General features: G+C 50.2%; 2 protein-coding genes across 10 annotated transcripts in view; one reads left to right on the forward strand and one right to left on the reverse strand.

Annotated features, from left to right (window-relative positions):
• ABL2 (ABL proto-oncogene 2, non-receptor tyrosine kinase) overlaps positions 1-16162 on the forward strand; it is a 50442-nt gene extending 34280 nt beyond the window's left edge. For 2 of the 4 annotated variants that reach the window (XM_087730649.1, XM_009463574.2), the window contains exons 3-11: positions 281-576; positions 1266-1538; positions 2339-2423; positions 4126-4303; positions 4960-5144; positions 5428-5580; positions 7094-7183; positions 8465-8638; positions 9285-16162. In XM_087730649.1, the coding sequence (XP_087586775.1) occupies positions 281-576; positions 1266-1538; positions 2339-2423; positions 4126-4303; positions 4960-5144; positions 5428-5580; positions 7094-7183; positions 8465-8638; positions 9285-10981 (3131 nt within the window). In that variant the 3' untranslated portion in view covers positions 10982-16162. The remainder of the gene's footprint in view (positions 1-280; positions 577-1265; positions 1539-2338; positions 2424-4125; positions 4304-4959; positions 5145-5427; positions 5581-7093; positions 7184-8464; positions 8639-9284) is intronic. The other 2 variants (XR_015698643.1, XM_087730650.1) reach the window with 2 other exon arrangements.
• TOR3A (torsin family 3 member A) lies at positions 458-23478 on the reverse strand. 6 transcript variants are annotated; one of them, XR_015698647.1, is made up of 8 exons: positions 23146-23478; positions 22740-22853; positions 21720-21985; positions 20884-21059; positions 19045-19169; positions 18152-18469; positions 7952-8094; positions 458-596 (listed from the first exon to the last, which is right to left on the reverse strand). XR_015698647.1 is itself a non-coding variant. In XM_087730651.1 (6 exons), the coding sequence occupies exons 1-6, from the start codon at positions 23411-23413 to the stop codon at positions 18219-18221; spliced, it is 1200 nt and encodes a 399-aa protein (XP_087586777.1). In that variant the 5' UTR covers positions 23414-23477; the 3' UTR covers positions 16309-18218. The 6 variants fall into 6 exon arrangements, 2 of the variants coding, with proteins under 2 accessions (XP_087586777.1, XP_087586778.1); XR_015698648.1 differs by lacking the exon at positions 7952-8094 and having other exon boundaries at positions 492-596; XR_015698646.1 differs by lacking the exons at positions 458-596; positions 7952-8094 and adding an exon at positions 16309-17228.
• Positions 23479-24500: the final 1022 nt, after the last annotated feature.

Consider the following 24500-nt stretch of genomic DNA (forward strand, 5'->3'; position numbering starts at 1 on the left):
GACAAACCTCATCCCTCCAAGAAAAAAAAGTCTTTCTAGTCTAAAAAGCTGGACTACGGGAAGCTTTTTGAGTTCATCGATCACACTGCAGTAAATTAGGGAACAGTATCCTAGGTATTCTGTCTGAAACTTTACTTCATAAATACTTTATATATAGCAGTTTAGTTATAAGATCACTGCTGCAGATTTTTATTGTTAAGCAACAAACCCAGGCGTAGTCGGCTGATGGTGAGTGTCTCCCTGCACTGTGCTTCTTTTGCTTTTTTCTTTCCGGTCATAGGTGAGAAGTTGCGAGTCCTGGGTTACAACCAGAACGGTGAATGGAGCGAGGTACGTTCGAAGAACGGGCAGGGCTGGGTACCAAGCAACTACATCACACCAGTGAACAGCCTGGAAAAGCATTCATGGTACCATGGGCCGGTGTCACGCAGTGCAGCAGAGTATCTGTTGAGCAGTCTCATCAATGGCAGCTTCCTGGTTCGTGAAAGCGAGAGCAGCCCAGGGCAGCTATCCATCTCGCTCAGGTACGAAGGACGTGTTTACCACTACAGGATCAACACCACCTCAGATGGAAAGGTAAGGATCTCTGGATAATGCTGTGGGGAGAGGAAATAAGGATATTAGTTAAGAGGTGGTACAGAATCTCAAGTTGCAGACTGTTAAGAGCGGGGTGTATGTGAGAGAAAACAGGTCCACTGGTTGATTAATATAAAAAAAAGATGTATGCCAAGAATTCGGTGGTAACTCGCCAAACACCACTTTGGAAGAAGTGCAGACGGTACTTATCCTGGCTGAAAGCAGCTAGGGAGCAAAGCAGTTGTGGTTTGATGTAGTGATCTCTTTCCGTTGTTCTGTTTAGAACAAGCAGAGCTTTGGTAAGTCAGCTTTGGTAAGATCAGCATTTTGAAACCTTGATCAAATAGCAGTACCATGTGTTGAGTGATGCAGAAACTGGCCTTGCACTTGGCTACAAGAATTCCGGTTTCTAGTCCTGTAAAGCACGAGGCAGGAGACAGCACTGCTCTCAAGTGATAGCTTATATCTAGCTGCCTTCTCCAGGTAAAAATCCCACAGATTAATATCCATTTCCCCAACAACAAGAGAACGAATACTCTAAAGTCTAGTTGCCTTACCTTTTTTTTTTTTTTTCTTTTTTTTTTTAATTTAAAAACCTGCTAGAATGTTTCTGCTGTACCTATTTTCCACTGTTACTGAAAGCTTCCAGCTACCTTCATTTAAGTAGCTTCCTGGTTCATTCTTAACAGGTATACGTGACAGCAGAAAGCCGTTTCAGCACACTAGCAGAGCTAGTGCACCATCACTCAACAGTAGCAGATGGACTGGTGACAACTTTGCATTACCCAGCACCCAAGTGCAATAAGCCCACTGTCTATGGAGTGTCCCCCATCCACGACAAGTGGGAGATGGAGCGGACTGATATCACCATGAAGCACAAACTTGGGGGAGGGCAGTATGGCGAGGTGTACGTTGGTGTCTGGAAGAAATACAATCTTACAGTTGCTGTGAAAACATTAAAGGTGAGTTTTCAGATTGTTGTGCACTGTTCATTTGGTCACCCTTTATGATAAGGGTAAAGAAATTTTAATGTTCTCAATTACACCACCTCATGATGTGAATATCAGAAAAGGGAGTGTGCTGATCTGCATAAAATCTATGCTTGAGAGCGGCTTTGCAGAACAAAGTTAGCTTATCAAACTTGCACCAGTGCATGCGGCTTAGAAACAATTTGGAATTTTGGCCCAGCGAGCTCCTGCAGGAACTGCATGTCCAAGTCAGATCAGTAGAAATGGTTACCAAGTCCACTTCCCTTCCCTCAGAAGAGCTGTGGAAGCTTTAAGAAATGAAAGGTGTTGGAAATACCCTCTGCAACATCTCCCCTACTCCTGGAAAAATTCAGCTTCTCCATTTATCGTTCTTTTCAAAGCCTTCTGTTTGTTTCAACATTAACAGCTACAATTCTACATAACCCCTAAGTAAGGGAGCTTTCAAGCTTAATTTTTATAGTCAGGCAGGGGAACGAAGTCAGTGATCCTGAGAGTCTTCCCCTCACCAGCCACAACTGCTTTGGTAGCCACAATAGCTACCAAACAAGAATGCCTGGCACTTTCTGGCGACTGCAGATCTGTCGCTCGTCCATGCTGCAGGCCAGCCAGGCAGCTTTTCAGGGCTGTTATATATATTTTGCTTTAGTAAAAGCCAAAACAGCAGAATGGAGATAAGGATGCTATCGTTTATATTCAGCTTGCATATGTGGTGTTAAGCAGACCTTGGTCATGAAGATAAATTTTCCCTTCTTTTGCCTCTCTTGTTTATCCAGGAAGATACCATGGAGGTGGAAGAGTTCTTGAAAGAAGCTGCTGTGATGAAGGAGATCAAGCACCCAAATCTAGTGCAGTTGTTAGGTTAGTGAAATACCTTGCTCCTTCTGCTCTTGCTTGAGTTTCCACCAAAGTGAAATCTGACTTGTTTAGAAGCAGTGGCAGATTTTCTGTATTTATATAACTCTTTGAATCAGGTCAGGTTATGGGGCAGTATTTTTGACAGCTTACTCCTTTATGTAGTATTGGAGCCAAGAGACACTAATTTTAAATAAAACATCAAATAGAGTCAGGTACATTAGTAGACAACTTTGCTGTTGAGGCATAACTATGCATTATATAAAAGTTTGTAATATCAGCCTCCTGTTAGCCTGTTACCCTTGTCCTTAGACTTGCTCCAGGGTTCAGTTATCAGGGTCAGATTCCTTTTCTGCTGCGGTAAGTCAGATTTACAAAATTATTTTCCATGACTTACTTTTCTGATTAGAACAGAACAAAAATATAAGAAAATTCAAAGTGAAAGAAAAAAAAATACGTTGGAAGCACAACAAATACTGTTCTTCATACTTCTCAAATCAGAGACGTTGGTAGAAGAAGCTGCACTAAATAGAACAAATCAGTCCATAATTAAGTAGAAGACAACCAGATCGCTGCTGCTGTAAGGGACCGTGTGTATCACCAAATAAGTACATGAGATCAAGGCAGCAGAGATGCAAGTTGGATCAAACAGCACATGAATGGAAGAAATCTGCAGGCTTTACAGCTTGGTTGTGCCCTGTTTGTCTCGCTGGCAAATGCATGATATGATGATCACTATTAAATAGTCTGCATAGCTGTTAATTCTACATGGACAAAGATTCTTAAGGAGACACCCTAAACCTTTACTAGCGTTTAATTGCCTCTGGACCTTTGCTGCTTTTAGGAGCAAAGCTGTCAAGCCAAGCCTAGGATGAAAGGAGAAATGTGAAGAATGTGAAGGCTTTTAATAATGGCAACTATTCTGTACCCATTTAAAAAATTGGCGCAGATGAAGTGTCTGCCCAGCCCTGCCTGGTTCCAGGAGTAGAGACTAAAAGATTTGTCATCAAAGAGATGCATTTTTGCTCTTTCTGATGCACAGCATAGTTGTGTTTTACTCCTGTATGTGCGTAACGGTATGAACAGGCATTCAGCAGTGCTGCTGTGGAAGCTCACAGAGATTTGACACGAGTATCCTGTTGCCCTCCTCCTCCGCTAATACATACTTTGTACATAATTGCAATGACTGTAGCAAGTAGTCATCTGAGGAATGTGTGAGAATGCTGCTTTAGGAGCAGGTCCCACCGTGCTGATCGCTTACCCAGCTAGCACACATGGGAGTGCTTCGCATTACTCTGTAGTGACATTTCAGTCTGGAAATCTTGCCCGTTGACAGGTACCTACTTCCAGCTGGCCACTCTTTAGCTTTATGAAGGAGGAGAGGAGAAGAAAAGCAAGTCATATATGTTCAAAATAACTCCTATTTCATTCTGTAACCCTCCAAAGAACAGAACTACTCTTTTATGTATGTTATATAGGAATAGCGATGATAGACATGTTTCTCTCTACCCATGAAGTGGATGGACAGATAAATAGATAGAAGCACTGACTTCTAAGTTGGCCTGCATTGATCTGAGTCTTGTAGATGGAAGTCATAACTTTTCAGAGAAACTCTCATCGATACAAAATGCGACAAATGGCTATTAAATCAGGAATAGCGGTAAGAAAGAGAAGCTTTATTCACGTGCTCCCTCCTCCTCGCTGCCAGGTGTGTGTACCCTGGAGCCGCCCTTTTACATTGTGACAGAGTACATGCCATATGGGAACCTGCTAGACTATTTACGGGAATGCAATCGGGAGGAAGTGAGTGCTGTTGTGCTACTCTACATGGCCACCCAGATCTCCTCTGCTATGGAGTACCTGGAGAAGAAGAACTTCATTCACAGGTGGGTAAAATCACATTGAGCTGGTACAACCTCAGAGTGCAATGATGAACGGGCCACCAGCATGGTGGCTCAGGAATTCTTCCTTTTGGGGATGTTTCTTCCAGATTTAGGTTTTTCACACTGGGTGTGAAAAACATCCGTTGGCTGTTTTGGTTTCAATACTGTCTTGCAATTCCTTCTCCCCGTGACTTTCATACCAGACTTACAATCTTGTGCCTGACTGCCTGACAGCTATGGAAGTTGGCGTTGTCCTGTTCCGATGTACCCCCTTTGTGCCTGACATTGTCAACCACAATGTCCTATTTTAATCCAGTCAGATAAAGCTGTGCCATAAAGCTGTAACCAGTATGTGATGAGCTGCTGATCTCATACTATTCTTAGGAAACATAAACTTCTCATCATAACAGCCATCATTACTGGAAATTTAATAGAATTTAAAGAGTGAACCCTAATTCTCACTTACCTTATTGCTCCTAAGAGTAAGTCCACTCAGTGCCTGACGCCGTTCAGAGCAAAGCTCACATTCCCTCTGTCTGCTGTATAAAGAGAGTGCTTCCCAATTCAGAAGAGAGGGACAGGCCATGCAAGCAGCCGACTATATTCAAAAGCCCTGCTCTTGCTCCAGTAACAGAGTCTGCTTTTTTTCCTTTATGCAGGGACCTGGCAGCACGGAACTGCTTAGTTGGAGAAAATCATGTGGTGAAGGTGGCTGACTTTGGCTTAAGTCGACTTATGACTGGAGATACCTACACAGCTCATGCTGGAGCCAAGTTCCCAATCAAATGGACTGCTCCTGAGAGCCTGGCCTATAACACCTTTTCAATCAAATCGGACGTGTGGGGTAAGGAGACTCCACTTCAGTGGTCTGTTCTGTTTCATTTTGGTTTTCTTTGCCAGCCTAGACAGTAACTTGCTTTCTGGCTTGGGGAGGAGACAGTCACACGCCAGGCCACAGCTTCATGAATCAATAGCATTTTTAGCCTGCCATGTCTTCACCTAGGCTGGCCTGAAATACCTGCAAGAGAGAGATGCTGCCTCAAGCTGCAGTACAGGCCACAGTGTAATGAGCAACACAAAAAGAGGGCAGACTTATGACCAGGAATTTTGTTTTTCTCCTTTTGCAGCCTTTGGGGTGCTGTTATGGGAAATTGCTACCTATGGGATGTCCCCATACCCAGGCATTGACCTCTCTCAGGTGTATGATCTGCTGGAAAAGGGCTATCGGATGGAACAACCCGAGGGGTGCCCTCCAAAGGTTTACGAACTGATGAGGGCATGTGAGTATCTTCTTCCAGTTTAGGGGACAAAGCCTGGGACGGGTGGGAGAAAACTGTAGTTAACTCCGAAGTCCTTGCTTCTTGTGTGCAATTTTGTTAGCTAATGTGGAAAAGGCCCCATCACCTGTGATGTACCTGGTTACTGATGCAAAATGAGGGTAGTCTCTAAGGAACAAGAAGTCACTCTCAAAAACTGTCATCTCTGAGTACAGCTAGATAGCACTTTGTGGCAAATTGTACTGGTATTTTGTCAGTAGGACTCTTACTATGGAATCACCAAGTTAGAAGGAAATTTAGTCCTCTGCAAACACAGCACCTGTGCGAGAGACAAGTAGTTGACAAGGTTGCACAAAACGCATTCTCCAAGCACACCACGAAAAGCTCCCTAATGCTCCATAACAAATTGAAAATCTACTAATAAAAGGCCAGAACATACAGTGTGCTGCAGGAAGAGAGCAACAGACTTTAAGAGCACTGCCCATCTCCTCCAGTCCCACAAGAGCAGAGAGTATATTGGGCAAAAGGCCGAAGACACTAGGGAGCAAACCAGGCCATGCCGTTGAGTCAGGTAAGCAGCTCTGAGCAGAGAGACCCTGTCAGTGTGACCAGGGTGGGAGGAGACTCCTTGCTGCTAACCCAGGCAGTCTGTGTGGCCCTTCATGTACAAGATGGGCAAACCAGGGCTTAAGAGGCCATTCTACAGCCTGTCTCCGGTGACGCCTGATCCTCAACATGTCAAAGAAACTCAGGGTGAACTTCAGTGATGAAACAAAGAAGCTGGGTGATGATGAAGGATATTGCTTCAAAAAACCTTCAGGAAGCTGACGAAAGCCCAAAAGCAGGGAATTCATAGGATATTAATGCAACCCAAAATGAGCAGACTGCCAGTCACTTTCCAGACCCTATGGTGATATCAACAGACAGTGCTTCCAGAATACATTCCCCTAGTGCAGCGTTGTAACTACAGAAATTACACTTTTTGTGATCATACCGTTCTATAACTTTCCAAGCTCCATCTTAGATCAATGCACTCTCTTTCTCTTTCCCCCACAGGGTGCATGCGTTCTCCTTTTGGAAGGCTTTGCCTGAATTTCAGTATTAAGAGCATGTAAGCAGAATGTTGCCTGGAGCTTTGCACACACAGTTATCTGTGACCACGCTAGATGTGTTCAGTCCAGACAGCCAGGGCAGCAAACACGGAATTCTCCTTTGCCCAAAAAATTCAGAAAGAGGGATAAGGGAGATCAGAAAAACCTGTGGAGCTGGCAAAGAGCTGGGATTTTTAGAACTGGTTCCTTCCTCTCAAGATCTGTTTGTAAGGATACGGTAGGGTGACTGACTGCTGCTATGAATTAATATCTGTGAATGACTCTGAAGCCTGTTTAATAGTAGGAGATCAGAGTCTGACTACAGTTGAGAAAGCTTAGGTATTTTCTGTCTCCTTGGACAGAATAAAAATTTATCTCCTACCCGTTTCAGGCACTGAGACTTACTCTGCTTTCTCACATTGCAGGCTGGAAGTGGAACCCACCAGACCGACCTTCCTTTGCTGAGACCCATCAGGCTTTTGAAACCATGTTCCACGACTCGAGCATCTCAGAGGGTGAGAGCCCCTGTTGCTTTGTTTCTGAAGCAGTACTGGAGGTTATCCCCCAGAGTGCTGTGTCTTATGGAAGGGCCCTTAAGGCTCACCTGCTGGCAGTGGAGGTTGTGATGAAGCTTCATCCCTTACTTAATTTCTTAACCATAAGTGGGTAAATACATTCTCTTACTTGCTGCACAAATACTGAATAAGCTGTAGACATATTCCAGTGCAGGGGACAGTATAGTTTCATTTGAGCACTAAGATGCTAAAGAGTTAATTTAAAGAATATTGTCTCCTCTGTTAGAGGAAGGCTCTTGTTTCCTAGATTGAAGAGTAAGGAACAGTGAGTGATGCTGAGAGAGAAAGATGTGTGCATATTGTAGTCCCTTGCTGACTGCAGCAATTAGTCATGAAATATTATTCTACTAGCCTTCATTTTTAAAAAGTATGCCTTAATCTCTGGATTTTCTACTTAGCTACTTCTAGGAGCAATTCTGTGCAACTCAGCTCTGAAATATAATCAACTAGGAGGTAAATACCGGTGAGAAGTGTGATACTAGACAGCAGACAAGCAGAAATGTCTGAGCATCTTCTGAATTTTTAAATTAAATACGAAGCTGATCCATCCACTTCCCTACTACAGAAAAAACGCACCAGATCAAATTCTACCAGGGCGGATCTATGATAGGCACATCAAGTGACCCACACGTATGCCAGCCTGGGTGTGGCCAGGAGGTTGTAGGTTTATTTCTGTTTTGTTTTTTGTTTTTTTTTTTAATCACATACCTTGTGTTGACGTTGGGAAGGAAACATGCAGTCTTCTTTTCTAACAGGGAGGTGCAGTGCTTTGCCTCAAGCAAAGCAGCTTAGATGCAGATCCAGAGAGGACACAACTTTGGGGGTATCCCAGCAGCATCAACAGGAGGCACCTTAATTAAAAACAGAGGCAAATGCATTCGGTGCTGGCTTTAGCTCTTGAGCAACCCTTAACCCAGCAGAGAGCTAGATTCATACGAGACCTCTCGTACAGATCCTACCACTGTTTTTTTTGGTTTTGTTTTTTTTTTTTCTGAATTTATAAAGATGTAAATGAGTTTGACAGCATTATGAAAAACATCTTACCCTGAATACCTCTGGACTTGAGCAAAAACTAAATCCATAAACTATGTATTTCTCAGTCATGTATCTCTTCTTGCCAGTGTGGGTTTGCAGTAAAGACCCAGATTTTCTTTTCCTCTTCCTCTGCCAGTCTTTGTTCCAGCTATTCCCTTTTTGGTTTTGTTTTTTTTTTCCTTACAGAGGTAGCAGAGGAGCTTGGAAGAACAGCCTCCTCCTCATCCATAGTTCCTTACTTGCCCCGGTTACCCATGCTTCCCTCCAAGACTAGAACACTGAAGAAACAGGCAGAGAACAAGGAGAACATTGAAGGAACACAAGATACTGTGGAGCACTCGGCTTCCAGCTCAGCACCAGGTACGGGCACTGGGATGGCGGCAGTGAGGCCACGTGTTCTGGGATTGGCTTGTTGCTGGTGTAAATTGCCAGAGAAACAGAAGATGACAGAACAACGTGACACAGGAAGGTGCTTTGCACCGCTCTGTCATTAGGGCTGCTGGCCACCTCAGCAGCCCAGTTATTTACTAGCAAATCAAAAACACTGCAGTTTGTTCGATGTTCTTTTAGTAAATACTACTGTATTTTTTTCTTTTAAATTTAGTTTTGCTGCTTTTTTTTAAATGACAGCTTCAAAACTAAAGTTGACAGTGCAACAAGGGATTTTCTTTTATACTTGTGGTATTTGGGGAAGGAGGAAAAAATGACAGGAAAGGAATAAGAAACTGGAAGAAAAGAACAACTTCACTTTTTCCTGAACTCTGTCCTAAGTGGCCTCCTCAGTATAGACCACAGACAAGTCATGCACGCGGAAGTGGGGGGAAAAAAGTAAAAAAAAAAAAAAAATCACACCAGCCTCGCACAAATATAAAAGTGCTAACTTCTCTCAGTCCATCTCTGCAGAACCTGGGCAGCTAAATACGCCAGGCCCATAAAGCCCACTGCAGGGCAAGGAGGTGGGAATCAAAATTGATTTTGCAGATTCATGCTTGTTTCTTCTGTCTAGGTTTTATCAGAAGCACACAGCCAACAAGTGGGTCTCCCGCACTGCCTCGCAAACAGAGGGACAAGTCACCCAGCAGCCTGTTGGAGGATGCCAAAGAGACCACTTTCACCAGGGACAGAAAAGGTGGCTTCTTCAGCTCCTTTATGAAGAAGAGGAATGCTCCCACACCTCCCAAGCGCAGCAGTTCCTTCCGGGAGATGGAGAATCAACCCCATAAGAAATACGAGCTGACGGGTAACTTTTCATCTGTTGCTTCCTTGCAGCACGTGGACGGGTTCTCTTTTGCTCCCACGCAGCAGGACGCAAGCCTGGCGCCACCCAAGTGCTATGGTGGGGGCTTTGTGCAGAGGACCTTCTGCAACGATGATGGCACTGGTACCAGCAGTGGTGGGGGCGTAAGCACTGGTGGTGGGTGGTCGGGCATCACTGGTTTCTTTACGCCACGCTTGATTAAAAAGACACTGGGTTTACGAGCAGGAAAACCCACTGGCAATGAAGAAGCTTCAAAGCCTTTTCCAAGGTCAAACTCTACATCTTCCATGTCCTCAGGGCTTCCAGAGCAGGATAGGATGGCAATGACCCTTCCCAGAAATTCCCAGAGGTCAAAAATCCAGCTGGAACGGACAGTGTCCACCTCCTCTCAGCCCGATGAGAGCACGGGGAGGGCCAATGAACTGCTTCCCAAAAGGTTTGAAGAAGGCCCTGCTTTGACCAGAGAGAGACCAAAAGCAAAACTCTTGCCGAGGGGTGCCACAGCACTCCCTTTCCGAACCCCCTCCAGCTCGGAAGAAAAGGAGGGTCCAGGGCTAGCAGCAGCTCCTAAGGGCAAAGAAAAAAACAGCGGCCCACGGCAAGGGGCCCTTGAGGATGGTGAGAGACCGGGGTGGTCATCTCCAGTAAAGGCTGCAGCAATACTTCCAACCACTCATAACCACAAAGTGCCAGTCCTAATCTCACCCACTCTAAAACACACTCCAGCAGATGTGCAGCTCATTGGCACAGACTCTCAGGGTAATAAATTTAAGCTCTTATCTGAGCATCAGGTCACTTCTTCCGGCGACAGGGACCGGCCCAGACGGGTAAAACCAAAGTGTGCTCCACCTCCACCACCAGTGATGAGGCTCCTTCAACAGCCAGCTGCCTGCTCAGATGCAGCAGAAGAGCTGAGCAATGTGGCGGGAGCGCAGCACGGACTGGAATCAAGCGAAGGGAGTAAGAAGGCAGCAGCAGCAGCAGCACCTGTTGGTGGAAAATCTGGGAGGCCGGTGATGCCTCCGCCTCAAGTGCCTCTGTCATCGTCTTCCACCTCCCCAGTGAAAATGGCCAACGGCACGGCTGGCGCAAAAGTAGCGCTAAGAAAGACCAAACAGGCGGCTGAGAAAATCTCTGCAGACAAAATCAGCAAGGAAGCGCTGCTGGAGTGTGCAGATCTTCTCTCGAGTGCCATCGCCGAGCCGACACCAAACAGCCAGCTGGTGGACACAGGGCACCAGCTGTTGGATTACTGCTCAGGCTATGTGGACTGCATCCCGCATACACGCAACAAATTTGCCTTCCGGGAAGCCGTGAGCAAACTGGAACTCAGCCTGCAGGAACTGCAGGTGTCTTCAACAGCTGCTAGCGTCCCTGGGGCAAACCCTGTCCTTAATAACTTATTGTCATGTGTCCAAGAAATCAGTGATGTGGTGCAAAGGTAGCTACTGTCAATCTGGGTAAGAGAAATACATGCGGGGAGGGGGGGGGAACTTTTTTTCTGTACTGATGCTTTCAAAAGGAAAGACTGATACTTGAGTATGTGAAGTACCTCAGATCACTGAGTTCTCCTCACGTTTACAGGTTCATCTCAAAAAATGGGGATGGAGAGTGTGGGTTAAAGCTGTAAGGGGCAGAACGTCAAGCAGTGGTCCCTACCTGGTCAGTCTGATCTGCTTGGTATGGCAAGGGAAGGAAGTTCCTTGCTCCTCCCTTGGAGAGGCAGGAGAATCGATAGCAGGTTCTTGCTCTGGGAAGGATGGTTTGATGTGTGATAGCTGGAGTACTGGAGTGGCTGCGGGCCACTCGGCTGTACAGATCCTCCCCTTTCTGCACTAACGCATGCTTTGGCCTCCTGACAAGGCAAAGGAAAGGCCCTGGGGCTCCGTTGGTACCAACTGCTGAGCAGTCTGAGCTGGAGTAGCTCTGAAGGGGGAGGTTGCGTGCGGTTGGGGGAAAGGTCTAATGCACTGACAGTATTCAGAGCTGCTGGAGGTGGATGCACTAGCCCAGATGGCTTACTTCCACAGCGCTGTTTGCTGCTGTAATGAGAACTGCAAAATTAGTTAATATATGAAACGATCCCTTTTTCTTCCTGTCCATCTCATCTACCACATGTTCTCATCTTCATTGTATCAGAAGTGTCAGGGATGCTGGGCAGACTTATCACTGGAATACCCCCTTCCCCACCACACAGCCTTCACTCAGTTGATACCTATTTCTAGTGGTCTAGCACGGGTGCTGCTTGATGGTCTTTTGTGAGTAGTTTGGGGCTCTTGCACAACTTGCCAGTGTTGTTATTGGGGTGGGTGGTTTTTGTTGTTTTTTTTTTTTTTAAGCTCTAGATTGTTTTTAACTTGTTACCAGGTTGACTCCCCAATTCAATTTCATCACCTTGAGGACCCATGGTAGGTAAGGCAGAGCCTCCGCCACCCCTGGCTGTTCTCCACATTCCTTTAGCAGTCACAGCGCTGCGGGGCCAGCTGGAGAGCCAGAAAGTACAGCCTCACCTGCCCACCACGTGCCCTTGCTGCTGCAGGATTCCCTGGACCGTCCCTACTCTGGGCATAACACTGACGGCTTCCTGGGATTTGTTCTAGTGCTTATTGGTCTCACAGGCTTTCAGCTTCCCTGCGTATGAAGGTGACTATGTATGTCAGCACACAGGGGAATCTTGGCCATCTTTTTTTTTATTTATTCCTGTATTTTAAAGGCTAGACCAGAATCTCGTGTTGTGGCATAGGGAACATGCACATATACCGCGCACTCCTCTGCCTAAGCCGTGACAAGCGTTACGGCTCTGCCTCAGAGAGCTGCTGCTGGGTTATGGTCTCTGATGTCTGATGCCTACTGACAATCCCGGAATGAAAGCAGTTGTGTGGCTGAAGTTGTCTTCCTTGGTCCTAGTGCTGTTGTGGCCTCAAAACGCTGGTCTTTCTTCTGCATATGCGCACAACTCCCTGAGATGTAAATGTACTGGCAAGTGGGAAGGCCTCAACTAACCAACCCTTGGTTTGAGAGAAGAAGAAAACAGGCCTGATACCTGGCTCCAAATACACGTTACTCTGCATGCTGCTGCTCACTTCACACTGTTGGTGATGATAGAGGATCTGGCTTGCTTTGCACCTTAAATCTTTTATTTTTGGCTAAAATGCTTTTTTAACTTGTTTTTAAAGTGTGACTGTGCTGCTTTTAGTTTGAGCATTTAGAATTGAGCTAGGGCACAGGTGTGGATTTAGAAGATGGGCACTTCTTCCATTTCTGTCTAGAAGCATTGCCCTGTTGGTGCTTGGAAGTAGGCTGGGCTGTCTCAGTGAGTGTCCCTGTTTTTTCCATGCAGCATAGTGAGACAGTGGCCCGAGAAAGTCTTTAGAAATGGGCTGGTGTCTGAGAAGCCTCATTGTATTACTGGTCTATGGTAAACAAAGTTGTGTCACGATGCATGAATGTGCACCGGTGGAGCAGTATGCGAGGTAAAATGGACCACGTGAGCTACACTGTCCAAGTGAGTGAAATGGTGAGGGGAAAAAAAAAAAGGCAACTCCTCCACCCCCAGCTGACAGGCATTAAAGTGAATTAATTATTCCGACGAGTCAGTTTTACTCCCATGAGCTAGTACCCAAGTGGAGACACCTGGAAGTACAGCATGGGTTGCTCATCCTGACTTAGCAGTAGCAAGCCCACCCAACGAAGCCTGCTCTCTAGTTCTGCCATAGGACGTTCAGCTTGCCCAGGCTCCTCCGCAGCCCTCAGGTCAGTGGGGCGGGGGAGGCCGCGCCGGGGCTCTTCCACAGCAACGCTCAGCTGTAGGGCAGCGTACCAAACCGCTATCTCGTAGACTTTACTGAGGGCTTTTGTGGTTTACCTTATCTCTTTCAGTCATCTTTATTGAAGGTGTGTATGGCTGCGCGCCAAGCTAACTGCCTTTGGAAAGGTGACCTGCAAAGGGAAGGCGGCTTGTGGTATTGCTTCACACGGCCTTTTAAACAATCAAAAGGGTTGAAAAGGTATGGGAGCTTTCTTCGGGGCAGAACGGCAGGTCTTGCTTGCCCTGGCAGACAATCGCGTGGTTTCATCATTGTCCTACTACTCAGCCAAGGACAAACGGACTGAAACTGAAGTGATTCTCAGGGGAAAGGTATTTTAACCAGAAAATTTTAAGGATCTTAATCCAGTTCTGATGAGTATTTTGAAAAAAAGCCTTTTTCTTTTCCTGAATGCTAGTCATCCAGAAAAGCTCCAGCAAAAGCGATAGAATAGCAAACAATTCCTGGAATTTCTAAGTACTAAAACTCCCCTCTTTCAGCCCTTTCTGAAGAAACTAACTGTGCCCCAAGGAAGGACTGGTTCCCCTCCACTGGTCATCCCCCACTTCTTTTCAGATGCCGCCTGGCTTCTCCTCCCCCACGGCCGAGGTGATGGGCGGTGGGACAGGGCAGTGACACTGCTGAAGCGACATCTGCTTTTACAGAGTCACAGCATGGCTGAGGCTGGAAGGGACCTCTGGAGGTCATCTGGTCTGGCCCCCCTGCTCAGGCCCAGGACTGCGTCCAGACGGCTTTTGAGTATCTCCAAGGACGGAGACTCCACAACCTCTGTGGGCAACACAGAAGCCTGCTCAGTTCTGATCCCTCTAGCGGAGGGAAAACACAGAACAGTGGAATTCGGGGATTTGCCTGTTGTCACTCCTACGGAGGGTGCTTTCCCTGCTCTTACCTCTTGTCTCACATCGGGTAGGTAGATGGTGGCAGAGGTAGTGCTGACTTGACACTAAGGTTTTGGTTTTTTCCCCCCTAAATAGGATGCTGCAGAATTGCTGCTGCTTCTGCTGCCCAGCAGTGTTTTATTCCCAAACTGGAATTCTCCCCTGCCCACTGGCAGGATAGCAAAAGGATGGTATCTGGGAAAGCTGGTTCTGCTGTAAATCACCGTTCAGTTGTTCTTCCTTCTACAGCCGTGCTCCTAAAGTTGTTACCGTTCCTTCTCCTTTTTGGTAGGTTTGGCTTTCTGTTCAGCCTTAAAGGTCTCTACTGTAGCAGCTCTCTGCTTTCAGCCTTGCACAGTATGTTCAAAGTAACTTAAGGATGCTGAAGCCCCGTTATTTGTCCCAGTGAAGAGCACCTCTTGCCCCACTGTTTAGGGTAGGGACAAGGCATAATAAACTCCTGTTGGGTTTCCTTTCCTCAACACTATCAGAAGCCCTTGGATGCAATTGCAGCTGGGCTCTCACTTGCACTAGTACAGGCTAGAATTTGAAGTAGTCATCTTTGCAACGGGATGGCATCATGCGGGGCCTGGTAATGCCAAGCACAGAGCATGTGCTCACGCGAGCGAGTTGGGGCACTTTCTCTTCCTGGCTGCTGTGGGGAATTAGCTGACTCACAGGTGCAATTCTCTCTTCTTCTGCACTGTACACCCTTTTTAACCCCGAAGTGGTGCACCCGGCTGTCTGGCAGCACTTCGATTTAATCATATTTTTCATTAGTGTGGACAGGGGTGAAGCTGAATTAAGAGCCTGGGTCTTGGGACTGCATCAAATTCAGCTGCTGGGAAAGCGGAATTGGATGGAGCGGCATTGCTGATGCAGAACACAACGGGGGGGCTCTGTTCCCGTCCTCCTGACACAGGACATCTCTCCTGAGCACCACTGGCCTTGCGTGTCGACACCCCGTCAGGTGTGCTTACCCAAGAGCTTTATGGCACACCGCCCTCTGCGGGCAGCAGGAACTAAACCCCACAGCGTGGGGCAAGAGCTGCACCAAAGCTGCTCTGTTAAGAGAGCAGCCCCCCCCGAAAGGCAGCGGGCGCGCGAGCAGGTAGGATGGGTTACGCCATGCAGGCGGAGTAAAGAAATCCAGGCCCCGATGTCTGTGCCGCTTACCTAGGGCGGGCTTCCCTAGCAGCCGAGGCGCGCCGCATTTTGCTTGTCAGCGCTCTTGGGCAGCAGCAGCTGTGACAAGCACTAATGAATCCAGAAGGTCTTTTTTGCAAATGTAGCAGGCTGCTGTCTCCTCTTGCGAAGCGCTCAGCCCAGCCCTGCTGCTCCTCAGTAGCTGGCAGGAAAACGGAAGGGTAGCGACTACGGCATGCTCAGAAACCTCCCGCTTCAGTGTGAGCGGCACCACCTAGCGCGGATGGGCACCGGGGTTGCGCTCCAGTTGCCTGTGGCGTGGAACAAAACCTTCAGCCTATTCCCTGGAGGTACAAGTAAGAGGTTATGGGACACCTGACTTATTTATAATACCGACGTGATAAGAAATGTCTGTACCAAAGGAGGTCGTTCTTCCAGATGTGTCTGTTGTGCACGGGAGGTGAGGCCCGATCGGCTCGGCACGCTGTTTGTATCAGTAGTGAACTCATTGAGGGCAGGAATGGATTAAAATGAATCACGTTAATCACCAGTCACTCTACCAGTGTTGTCAACTGTTTTTGTTTTTAATTGTTATTGTAATATATTTTGGTTGTTTTTCTAATTTAATTCTCTCACTATCGTCTGACTGTGAACAGTGTTAAACTTGATGTAAATAAGGCCCTTTGAAGGGCCTCTTTGCCTGTCGTTCCACAAAGTTTTGCCAATTTGCATTTTGTTTTAAATAAAGGTTGCAATATTTTATTGGCAAAAAACACTTTAGTGTATGCTGCTTTTCTTTCTGAAGGAATATTTGAAGCTGCTCAGTACTAACCCGAAGTTAGTTATTTTGGGTAGAAAAGACAGAGACGATGATTATAAATCTGTTAAAGAGAGAAATAATTTAATTCTGCCAGATTGCAAAGAAAAGCAGTATCTTTATGCCTTTAAAATCAAATTTCACGTTGCTGTGGAGTGGTCAGAGGAAGCAGTTCTTGCTGTTGGGGTTGCCTAAGCAAATGCTCACTTAATTCTCAAACACAGACGAGGGCGACCTGGCGGAGTGCAGGGCTTCCGTCATCAGTTTGGCAGTTGCCCTCATTAGTAACACCACCACCTCCTTAATCAGTAACAGTAGGAACTGCTTCGCACGCCAGCGGCGTACCAGCCCCGCGCTGGTGAAATGGCTGACAAAGTGACCCCCTTCCACTCTAGACAGCACCAGTTTAACCTGGAGAGCTGAAGATTCTTTTGTATTTTAAAAAACATCATAGGTTATCCTGGCTTATAGAACCTTCTAAGCAACTAACCTTCAACCAACAACTTTCTGCCGGTATTATAGAACACAACCGGAATTGCATCCTTGTGTGGGGCTGCAGCCTCCCTTCCCCAGCTGGACACATCTCCCTCTGCTCCTTCCCAGGCTGAAGCTTTCGCTTTGACACTTGTGAGAGGTAATCCACAAAACAAGTCTCAGAAATGCTACCACCCGCCCTAAGGTCCAGTCTAGAGACAACGGGTAAGTTTAAACCGACTTCGCATCAGTTGAGCGGTAAGAAAGCAGCTGGCTCGTCTTCCTGCCTTGGACTCTGAAGCCTCGTTAGATAAGAGAGGCAGCGTGCCCGGAGGGAAACGAAAACTCAAAGTCTGCAGGAGTAGTAAGCGTGTCTGGTCAATCTTTTCCCAGAGGTCGTGCTGCTCATCACTGGCACCGCAGAGAGGTTCAAAGCTTAAAACGGATCAAAGGTCCGCACGTGGGGTGTCCAGGGAGCTAAGCCCTGTCCTTGGCATCTGCTGTTTCACCTCGTCGCCCCAGCCCAGCGGTGTTGGAAGGGAGTTTTGACCTAGAGGTCACAAAGCGATTCCCGTAACACTGTTGAAATTTTTTGGTCCTGCTGTAACATACTTATCACCTGGCAAGTACCCAGACAGCAAACAGCCCCTTAGAGTAGTAATGCTGATACCAGCCAAAAAAACACAGCGTGCAGCATACTGAAAAAAAGAAAAACAAAAAACCCCCCACACTTACTGCATCCTTGAAAACCTGAATTCGACAGCCGCCTGTTCCTTCAGCCACCGTCCTCCTCAACTGCCCTTTGCCCTTGAAAGGGGAATTAGTCTCCCCTTTTTTTTTCATTTTGGAATTAAGCAAATAGGCTCTTCACCAAACTGCTTAGAAAAAGAATTTCAGCAGAAGTTTACCTCATCCCCGCAGCTGCTTCCATACAATGAGACTCCCAACGAGAGAGGGACACTCCAAAGCGAGAGTAATAATCTCCGGAGGAGATTATTCAGTCATTTTCTCTATGTGAGGGCCTCCCTGCACAAACCGTGGTCCTGGCACGCGCATCCCTGAGCAGCAGATGCCTTGTGAGTGCAGGAGAGCAGAGGGGAAAAAAAAAAACCAAACAACTCCAGCTAAACAGGTCTGTGCAATTTGAGAGCTTGTAAAGTGACCGAGAAAACTGGGGACAGGGATGAGGACGTGGCTTCTGCTGGACTGTCTCAACAAGACCAGTCTGTCCGAGGCCTTCAGACAAAGCACCCGTCAGCACAGCCAAATCACTACTTGAGGCTACTACCTGCTAAAAGAAAGGACTTAAACACTGGACAGACTTCAAACGGAGCCAAGTGCAGGCTGTCCCCGTATCCCAGGAGCAAGGCTGGGCAGGATGCGCCTCCTTCCCTGCAAACAGCCCTCGGAGTAACAAGGGGTTAAGCCTCTGTCCCGGTGCAAGTGCATGGCTGGGGAACCTGCTTGCCTGACCTTGCCAAGGAGAGCAGCTCCCAGTGTGCAGAACCACCTTCACCACTGGTGTAGTCCCACCTGGTGTTCAAGGAAGGAAGTAATTGATGCGCTGGGGTACAGATTTACAGCCCTGTGCAGAGAAAAGCTTCTCCTCTTTAGGGACAAACACCATCGTCCTGGCCACCTCGTCGAGGGCTGCCTCGGTGTACGGAAGTCCACGGGCCAGGAAAGCATCCCGCGCACAGAGCTTCACGTGGTGGTACTCCAGGGGCAGGAATGGCACGAAGAAATCAATGAGGTTCTCTTCGAGGAGGTGGCTGCGGGCGTAACCATTATCTGTAGCAGAAAGCAAGACAAAACAAACTTCAGAAGCTTCATCTGAGAGCTGCCATCCCCCTGCGAGGCAAGGCTTGTCTTTCCGAGGGGGCTGTCTTGGCTCATCCAGCTGGACGTGGTAGGAGAGGCACCCTTCCACTTGTAAAGGGCTGGCCAGCACTTAGTCTGAACACAGAATGTCACCACGGCTTGCCCACCTCAGGCCAAGAGGAGCCCAGATCCCCAGAGAAGCCTCGACACTTCCCTACGGTGTTAGTACCAAGTTGCCTCTCGCAACCTGGCCATTTTCAGGGCTGAAGGGGCAAGGAGGAGTCACAGCTCCCTCCTCGCGTGCCTCGCTGCTGCAGCAGCGCTGCTGTGCTTGCGGGGCTGTGCTTATGTGGATAAGGGAAGGGGCTCACGTCACAAATAAATAACCCTGGGGCGGGTGTTGGAATAAAGGCTTGTTGCACAGCGCACACACTTGTGCGGCACGAGGTGTGTGGTACTGCGTAAGCAAGGCCCCGAGCTGGCGTGGAGGGGCAGGTTTGCAGGCAGCCTGCCCACAGCATCCCGCAAGCGAGCCCGGCCCTTACCTGCAGGCTCCAGCAGCTCCAGCCGCAGCCGCTGCTCCAGGAACTCCATGGAGATCTCCTCCCGCGCCCGGCCAGCTCGCCAGAAGTCCAGGGCTACCTCATTGATGGTGTTGCCACCGAGATTGCTGCAGACAGAAGGGAAGTCACTCAACCGTGCCCCCAGAGATGAACTGCTTGGAGCTGCCAGCAGCCTCCCCTACAGACAGGCCTCAGCAATTCTTAGCAACAAAGGGTTTACCGTGTAGGACCAACATCCGAAACATTCGCAGAGGCTTTCTTGCCAAAGAGCCCCTTTCTATAGGCATCTATACAGCTATCTTCCATCTTGCCAGCCCAGACCCTGGGGCAGCAGCTTCCTCTCCCAGGGGGGGACCAGGAGCCAACAGAATCCTCCGTCTCCATCAGTCCCCTGTCCTGGCTTGGGTGTCATCGACCTCGCAGGTGACACGTGGCCCCACGCCAGACCCTTAACAAGCCAACCCTGAAAGTCCAAGTTGGAGGGCAGAGCACATGGCAGGAGTCCCACTAGAAGTAAAGGTCCCGGGCAGGGATTCAAGTGGCAGCCCATGGGAGAAACAGCCCCTTTTGGCTGAGGGCAGTCAGCCAGTCCCACCCCATCCCCCAAACCTGGCTGAAGCTGCAGGACCAGGCCGGTGTCCAAGGGAGCCCTGGGGCTGAGCCAGCCCTCCTACCACAGGTCTGTGTCACCCTGCCACCAGGTATGATGAAACCCCACCCAGGATTACATGCTGCTGCAGTTCAAGGCACCCTGCTCCCCTCTGCTTGGTGGCACAAAGGGGCTGATGTCACCCTCCCACACCTGCACGGCTTGCCAGATAGGACACAAGGTCAGCTCAGTGCCGCCGGCAGCATGTCCACCCTGCCCCGAGCAACACGGGAGAATCTGCCCCCTCCACCATGGCTCCTGCTGGAGGCCCACGCAGGTAGGACTGAAACGTGGCCAGCTCCACAAACACCCGGCACAGATACAGGCAGAGAAACTTCCCTGGGGAACCAGCAAGGTTGGAGGTCAGAACACTCGCCTGGATGGTGGGAGATGGAGAATGAATGCTCTGCCCACCTCCAGCCTGTGGGAACACCTCTTGCCAGAGCCAAGCTGTAAATCCTAAATTGAAGGGGGCCCAAGACGCTTGTCTCTCCTTGGCATTTCTCGCTGGCTACTTCAGGCACGTGCCTACCTCACACCTCCGTTTTGAGATGTCCCACTTCTCCCCCCAGATGCGTCCCGCCTAGGCCCGGGTCAGGGACAGCGCTGGGGTATGCACATGCCAAAAACTTTTCTCCCTCTGGATGGGAAAGGAACCAACCTCCAATCACTAAACCACGGGGTGAGCCGATGCCAGGATCGGCCCTCACAGCACAGCAGATGGGCAGCACCTCAGCCTGCAGCTACAGCCAGGCAGCGGGAACTCCCCGCCTCCCGCTCCCAACTAACAGTGCCACACGGTAAAAGAACTTCCCACCAAGACCTGCAGCCCCAGCTTTGCTCCCTGGAGTATGGGATCTCCCTGCTCAGCTGTCCCGGGTGCAGGGTGACACCACGCTAGCTCTGACTCTCACTGGTTCCTTGTCTCAAAGCCTAGACGCTGGCTCAGGTGTCCCAGCTAAGCTGGGCCTCGGCTCCTCCTGCAAATGCCCCGTACTCAGGGAGGATGCCCAGCATCAATAAGCAAAATGGACCATGGAGGTAACCACCTCTTGGAGGAGCTAGACATCTCTTTCCCCTCCTCTGCAGCCTGAGCCCCTCACATCAAACACCTCAGAGGATAAATTCCATTACTTTGTTCCTCCCCATCCCTTTGGGCACCCAAAAATCACCTGAGGAAGAGGAAGATGGATCTCCGGTAGTCCACCTGGCCCTCATTGTCATTGCGAGCCATGAAAGGCTTGATGGCATCCAGGAGGCCAAAATGAAGTTTCTCTGCCTCATCGAAGATGAACAGGGACTGCTTGCAGAGCTGCATAGTCTCGCTTATCTGCTTCTTCAGCTGAGCCTGCAGAGCAGCAGGGAGGAGTGTGAGAAGGCCAGCAGCAGTCACCACCACCAGGAGATCGTGCAGAGGGTGAGCCTGGAGGCGGTGGCTTAACCCTGGCTGCCAGCTAAGCACCGCACAGCGCTTGCTCATTCCTTCCCACCCAGTGGGACAGGGCAGAGAACAGGAAGAGCAAAAGCAAGTAAATGTGCGGGTCAAGATAGTTTTAATAAGCAAAAGAAAGAGGAAGAAGAAAGAAAGAAATCAAAGCAAGCGATGCAAAGGCAACCGCTCACACCTGCCCCTGATGCCCAGGCAGTCTCTGAGCAATGGCTTCCTACCCCAAAAACCTCTCCCCTCAGTTTTTATTGCTGAGCACAACATTAAATGACACGGAACATCCCTTTGGTCAGTTGGGGTCAGCTGTCTGGCGCGTGTCCCTCCCAACTTCTTGCGCACCCCCAACCTACTGACTGCGGGGGCAGAGCGGGAGAAGGAGAAAGCCTTGAGGCTGTGCGAGCACTGCTCAGCAGCAGCCAGAACAGTGGCGTGTTATGAACACTGTTCTACTCACAAATCCAAAACACAGCACCCTATGGGTGTGAAGAAAATTAACTCCATCCCAGCCAGACCCAGTACGCTGGACCATCCCCACAGCAACACCATGTTGTTGGCTCTCACCTTGTATGACTCCATGTACTTGTGATGGGGGAAGTGGAAGAGCGAGATGAACACCCTGACACACTCGCTCTTCACCCCATCCCGGTACAGGTGACTGGCCAGCATCCGGGCCACAAAGTTCTTCCCTGTGCCGGACCAGCCATGGAAGGAGAGGACCAGAGCCTTCTGCGGCTGTGGTGTCTGCAAGAACCCTTGCACCGCCCGGACGACAACTTCTTTGGCCAAGTGCTGCCCATGGAGCTGCCCATTGAGGTCTGCTTCCAGCCCTGCAGGAGAGAGCAAGAGCTCAGCTTTAACTCACAAGCCCAGCTGCTGCTGCTGCAGGTGGGAATAAGAAGAGATAATGTGGCAGGGCACTCAGCTCACACAGCCCTGCTGGTGGGGCTGCCTGCCCGAGAGGAGTCTGAAGTGGCATTAAAGCCACAGGGTTAATGAGGCGGGCTGCCTGTACCCTGCCTGCATCAGCCACTCACCGCAAAAAGACACAGATCTTCCACTGACTCCTGTTTTCCTTTGGGAAGCGGAGGAGATACTTGACGACTGCGGAAAGCACCAAAGCCCACAGGCCCTCACAAGCTCCCAGCAGAGGGTATGGGTACCAGAAGTCTCGGGGCCAGCAAAGTGCAGTGACACCTGTGTGGGCCTTACATGCAGCTCTGGGTGCACCCTCCCGACCTGGGGCTGGATACTGGGCCAGTTTAGATCCCACTGCATGTGCCTGGGGGCTACTGGATGAAGGCAGGGCTTGCGGCAAACTGGAGCAGATATGCTGTACAGTAAGGAGCGAACTCTTACGCAGTCTCAGAGCTACAAATGAGTAATGGGAAACAGGACTCAGGTCAGCCCCTCACCCTCCCACCAGCTCAGCACCCTGCTCAGAAATGCCCTTTACTCACATCGCTTGCTAAAATACACTTTTTTTAAAAAAGAAAAAAACCCACAAACAACAACAGAGACAAGAGGGAGAGGCAGCAGAGACAAGCGCTGCTTGGGGTCTCCCAAGCGCAGCACAGCACCTACCTGTGACGTTGTTGACTATCCTGCAGTCTCCTGTCTTGCAGCACTTGCCGAAGCCGCAGTACCAGGCAGAGAGGATCTCCAGGTAGTCCTGGCCCACCAGAGGCAAGCTCCAGCCTGGAAAAGGCAGCGGTCTGAGCAGAGACCTGCCAGCAAATGTCTTTTTTGCATTTTGCGTGGACGCTCAGCTGAGCCTGGTTAACAGCCGCCCTCCTCCCAGGTGCAGGAGCTCAGACGTGCCCCGCCGGGCCGCCTGGGCTGCGGGGGGGGGAGCAGCCGGCTCAGGCGGGCGCGGAGCCGGGGGTGGGTGTGCGGCAGCGCGGCGGGCGATGGCCGGGGCAGCGCCCAGCGGGGCGCTCGGACCCGCTGCTCCTCCGCGGCACGGGAGAGAACGGAGGAAGGTGCTTACCTGGGCCGGGGCTGGACTCCTCCTCCTCCTCCCCTTTGCAGCCCTCTTGCCACACCTTGCACGCCAGGTACCGCCAATACTGCTTGGAGAGAGCACCCACCGCGCCCAGCTGCTGCTTCACGGCCTCGTACCTCGCCCTGCCCCACGCTGCCCCCTCCGCCACGGGGCCCCGCTCCTCCTCCCAAGGCCCCCGCGGCGTCCCCCGCCCCCCCAGGCCCCCCAGCAGCAGCAGCAGCAGGCAGCGGGCCGGGAGCCTGCCCTGGCCCATGGCGGGGCGGCAGCGGCCCCGCTCCGGCTCTGCGGGAACCCGCCGGCTGCCGGCCCCCCTTAAACCGCCCGAGCCGTGACCTCACTTCCTGGCCCGCCTGCGACTGGAGTCGCTGTGGGAAAGCCGGGAGGTGACGTCACCGCCACGCCGGCACGGCGTCGCCGCAGGCAGAGCGCGCCCGCCGGCCGCCCCGCGCCAGGGGCACACGCCCGGGGAGGGGGCATCGCCTGGGTTGTTTTAAGCAGCCCAGTGCCTCAGCTGAAGTTTTGCTGCCACAGCTGCAAGGGGCGCTGGCAGCTGTTGTTCATCAGGGCCGCTGCCCGCGGGACACCACAGCGGGCCCAAAGAAGGGAGCAGGAGGCAGTGGGCGAGCCGGGCCGGCGGCGCGGGGAGCTGCGAGCTGCCGCCGGGGCCGCGCTGCTGCCGGCTGGGCTCCGAGCTGCCGCCGGGGCCGCGCTGCTGCCGGCTGGGCTCCGAGCTCAGTGCAGCAAGTAGGTCAAAGCTCCAGGAGAAACGGGCTTGCTGTGTGGCCCTGGGCGTGTGTCCTTCCTCACCCACCCCAAGAAGCGTTGCTGCTTACTTTGACGTCAGTGCCTCTTCGTACGCCCGGACATCCAGACATTAACATAGGTAGGGCGGGCTCCGCTCAAGCAGCCAGGAAAAAAAATTAAAAAAAAAAAAAAAAAAATTAAGACCAGCACAGAACCACCATGAAATCGCGTATGAGAACCGAGGTACCGCTCATTGCCACCACTAAGCTCACCACCGCCACCGGTTTTCTCCAGCAAGTTTCCCCAACGAGCTGCAAGAGCCCTGCCGCGCAGGGAAGCAGCAAGCACGGTCGCTAGGGCTGGCTGCCCGCGCTTTGGCAGGAGATTCTAGCACCCCATGCAAAGCCTGGCTTTTGGAAACAGGTACACTTCAGCCCTCCGAAGCACGACTGGTAAGCGCTGCCATGCTAAGCGCACAACCTCAGCTGTGTGTGGGAGATGAAAAGTGGATAAGCCCCATGTAACTTGCCTTTTACCTGAAGCTGTAGCCACTGCTGGCTTACTGTAAGAGACTAACACCTCTACAAGTTACTGAG

Source organism: Nipponia nippon, unplaced genomic scaffold, assembly GCF_047370975.1.
Source record: "Nipponia nippon isolate SJK-2023a ecotype South Korea unplaced genomic scaffold, ASM4737097v1 scaffold_5, whole genome shotgun sequence".
NCBI lineage: Eukaryota > Metazoa > Chordata > Aves > Pelecaniformes > Threskiornithidae > Nipponia > Nipponia nippon.

Excerpts from the sequence above, each read along its gene's own strand:
- TOR3A (XM_087730651.1), bottom strand. The coding sequence starts at position 23,413 with ATGGGCCAGGGCAGGCTCCCGGCCCGCTGCCTGCTGCTGCTGCTGCTG. Across the intron at positions 22,854-23,145 it reads GGAGTCCAGCCCCGGCCCAG|GCTGGAGCTTGCCTCTGGTG; the intron begins GTAAGCACCTTC and ends TGCCTTTTCCAG. Across the intron at positions 21,986-22,739 it reads GATAGTCAACAACGTCACAG|GGCTGGAAGCAGACCTCAAT; the intron begins GTAGGTGCTGTG and ends TCTCTCCTGCAG.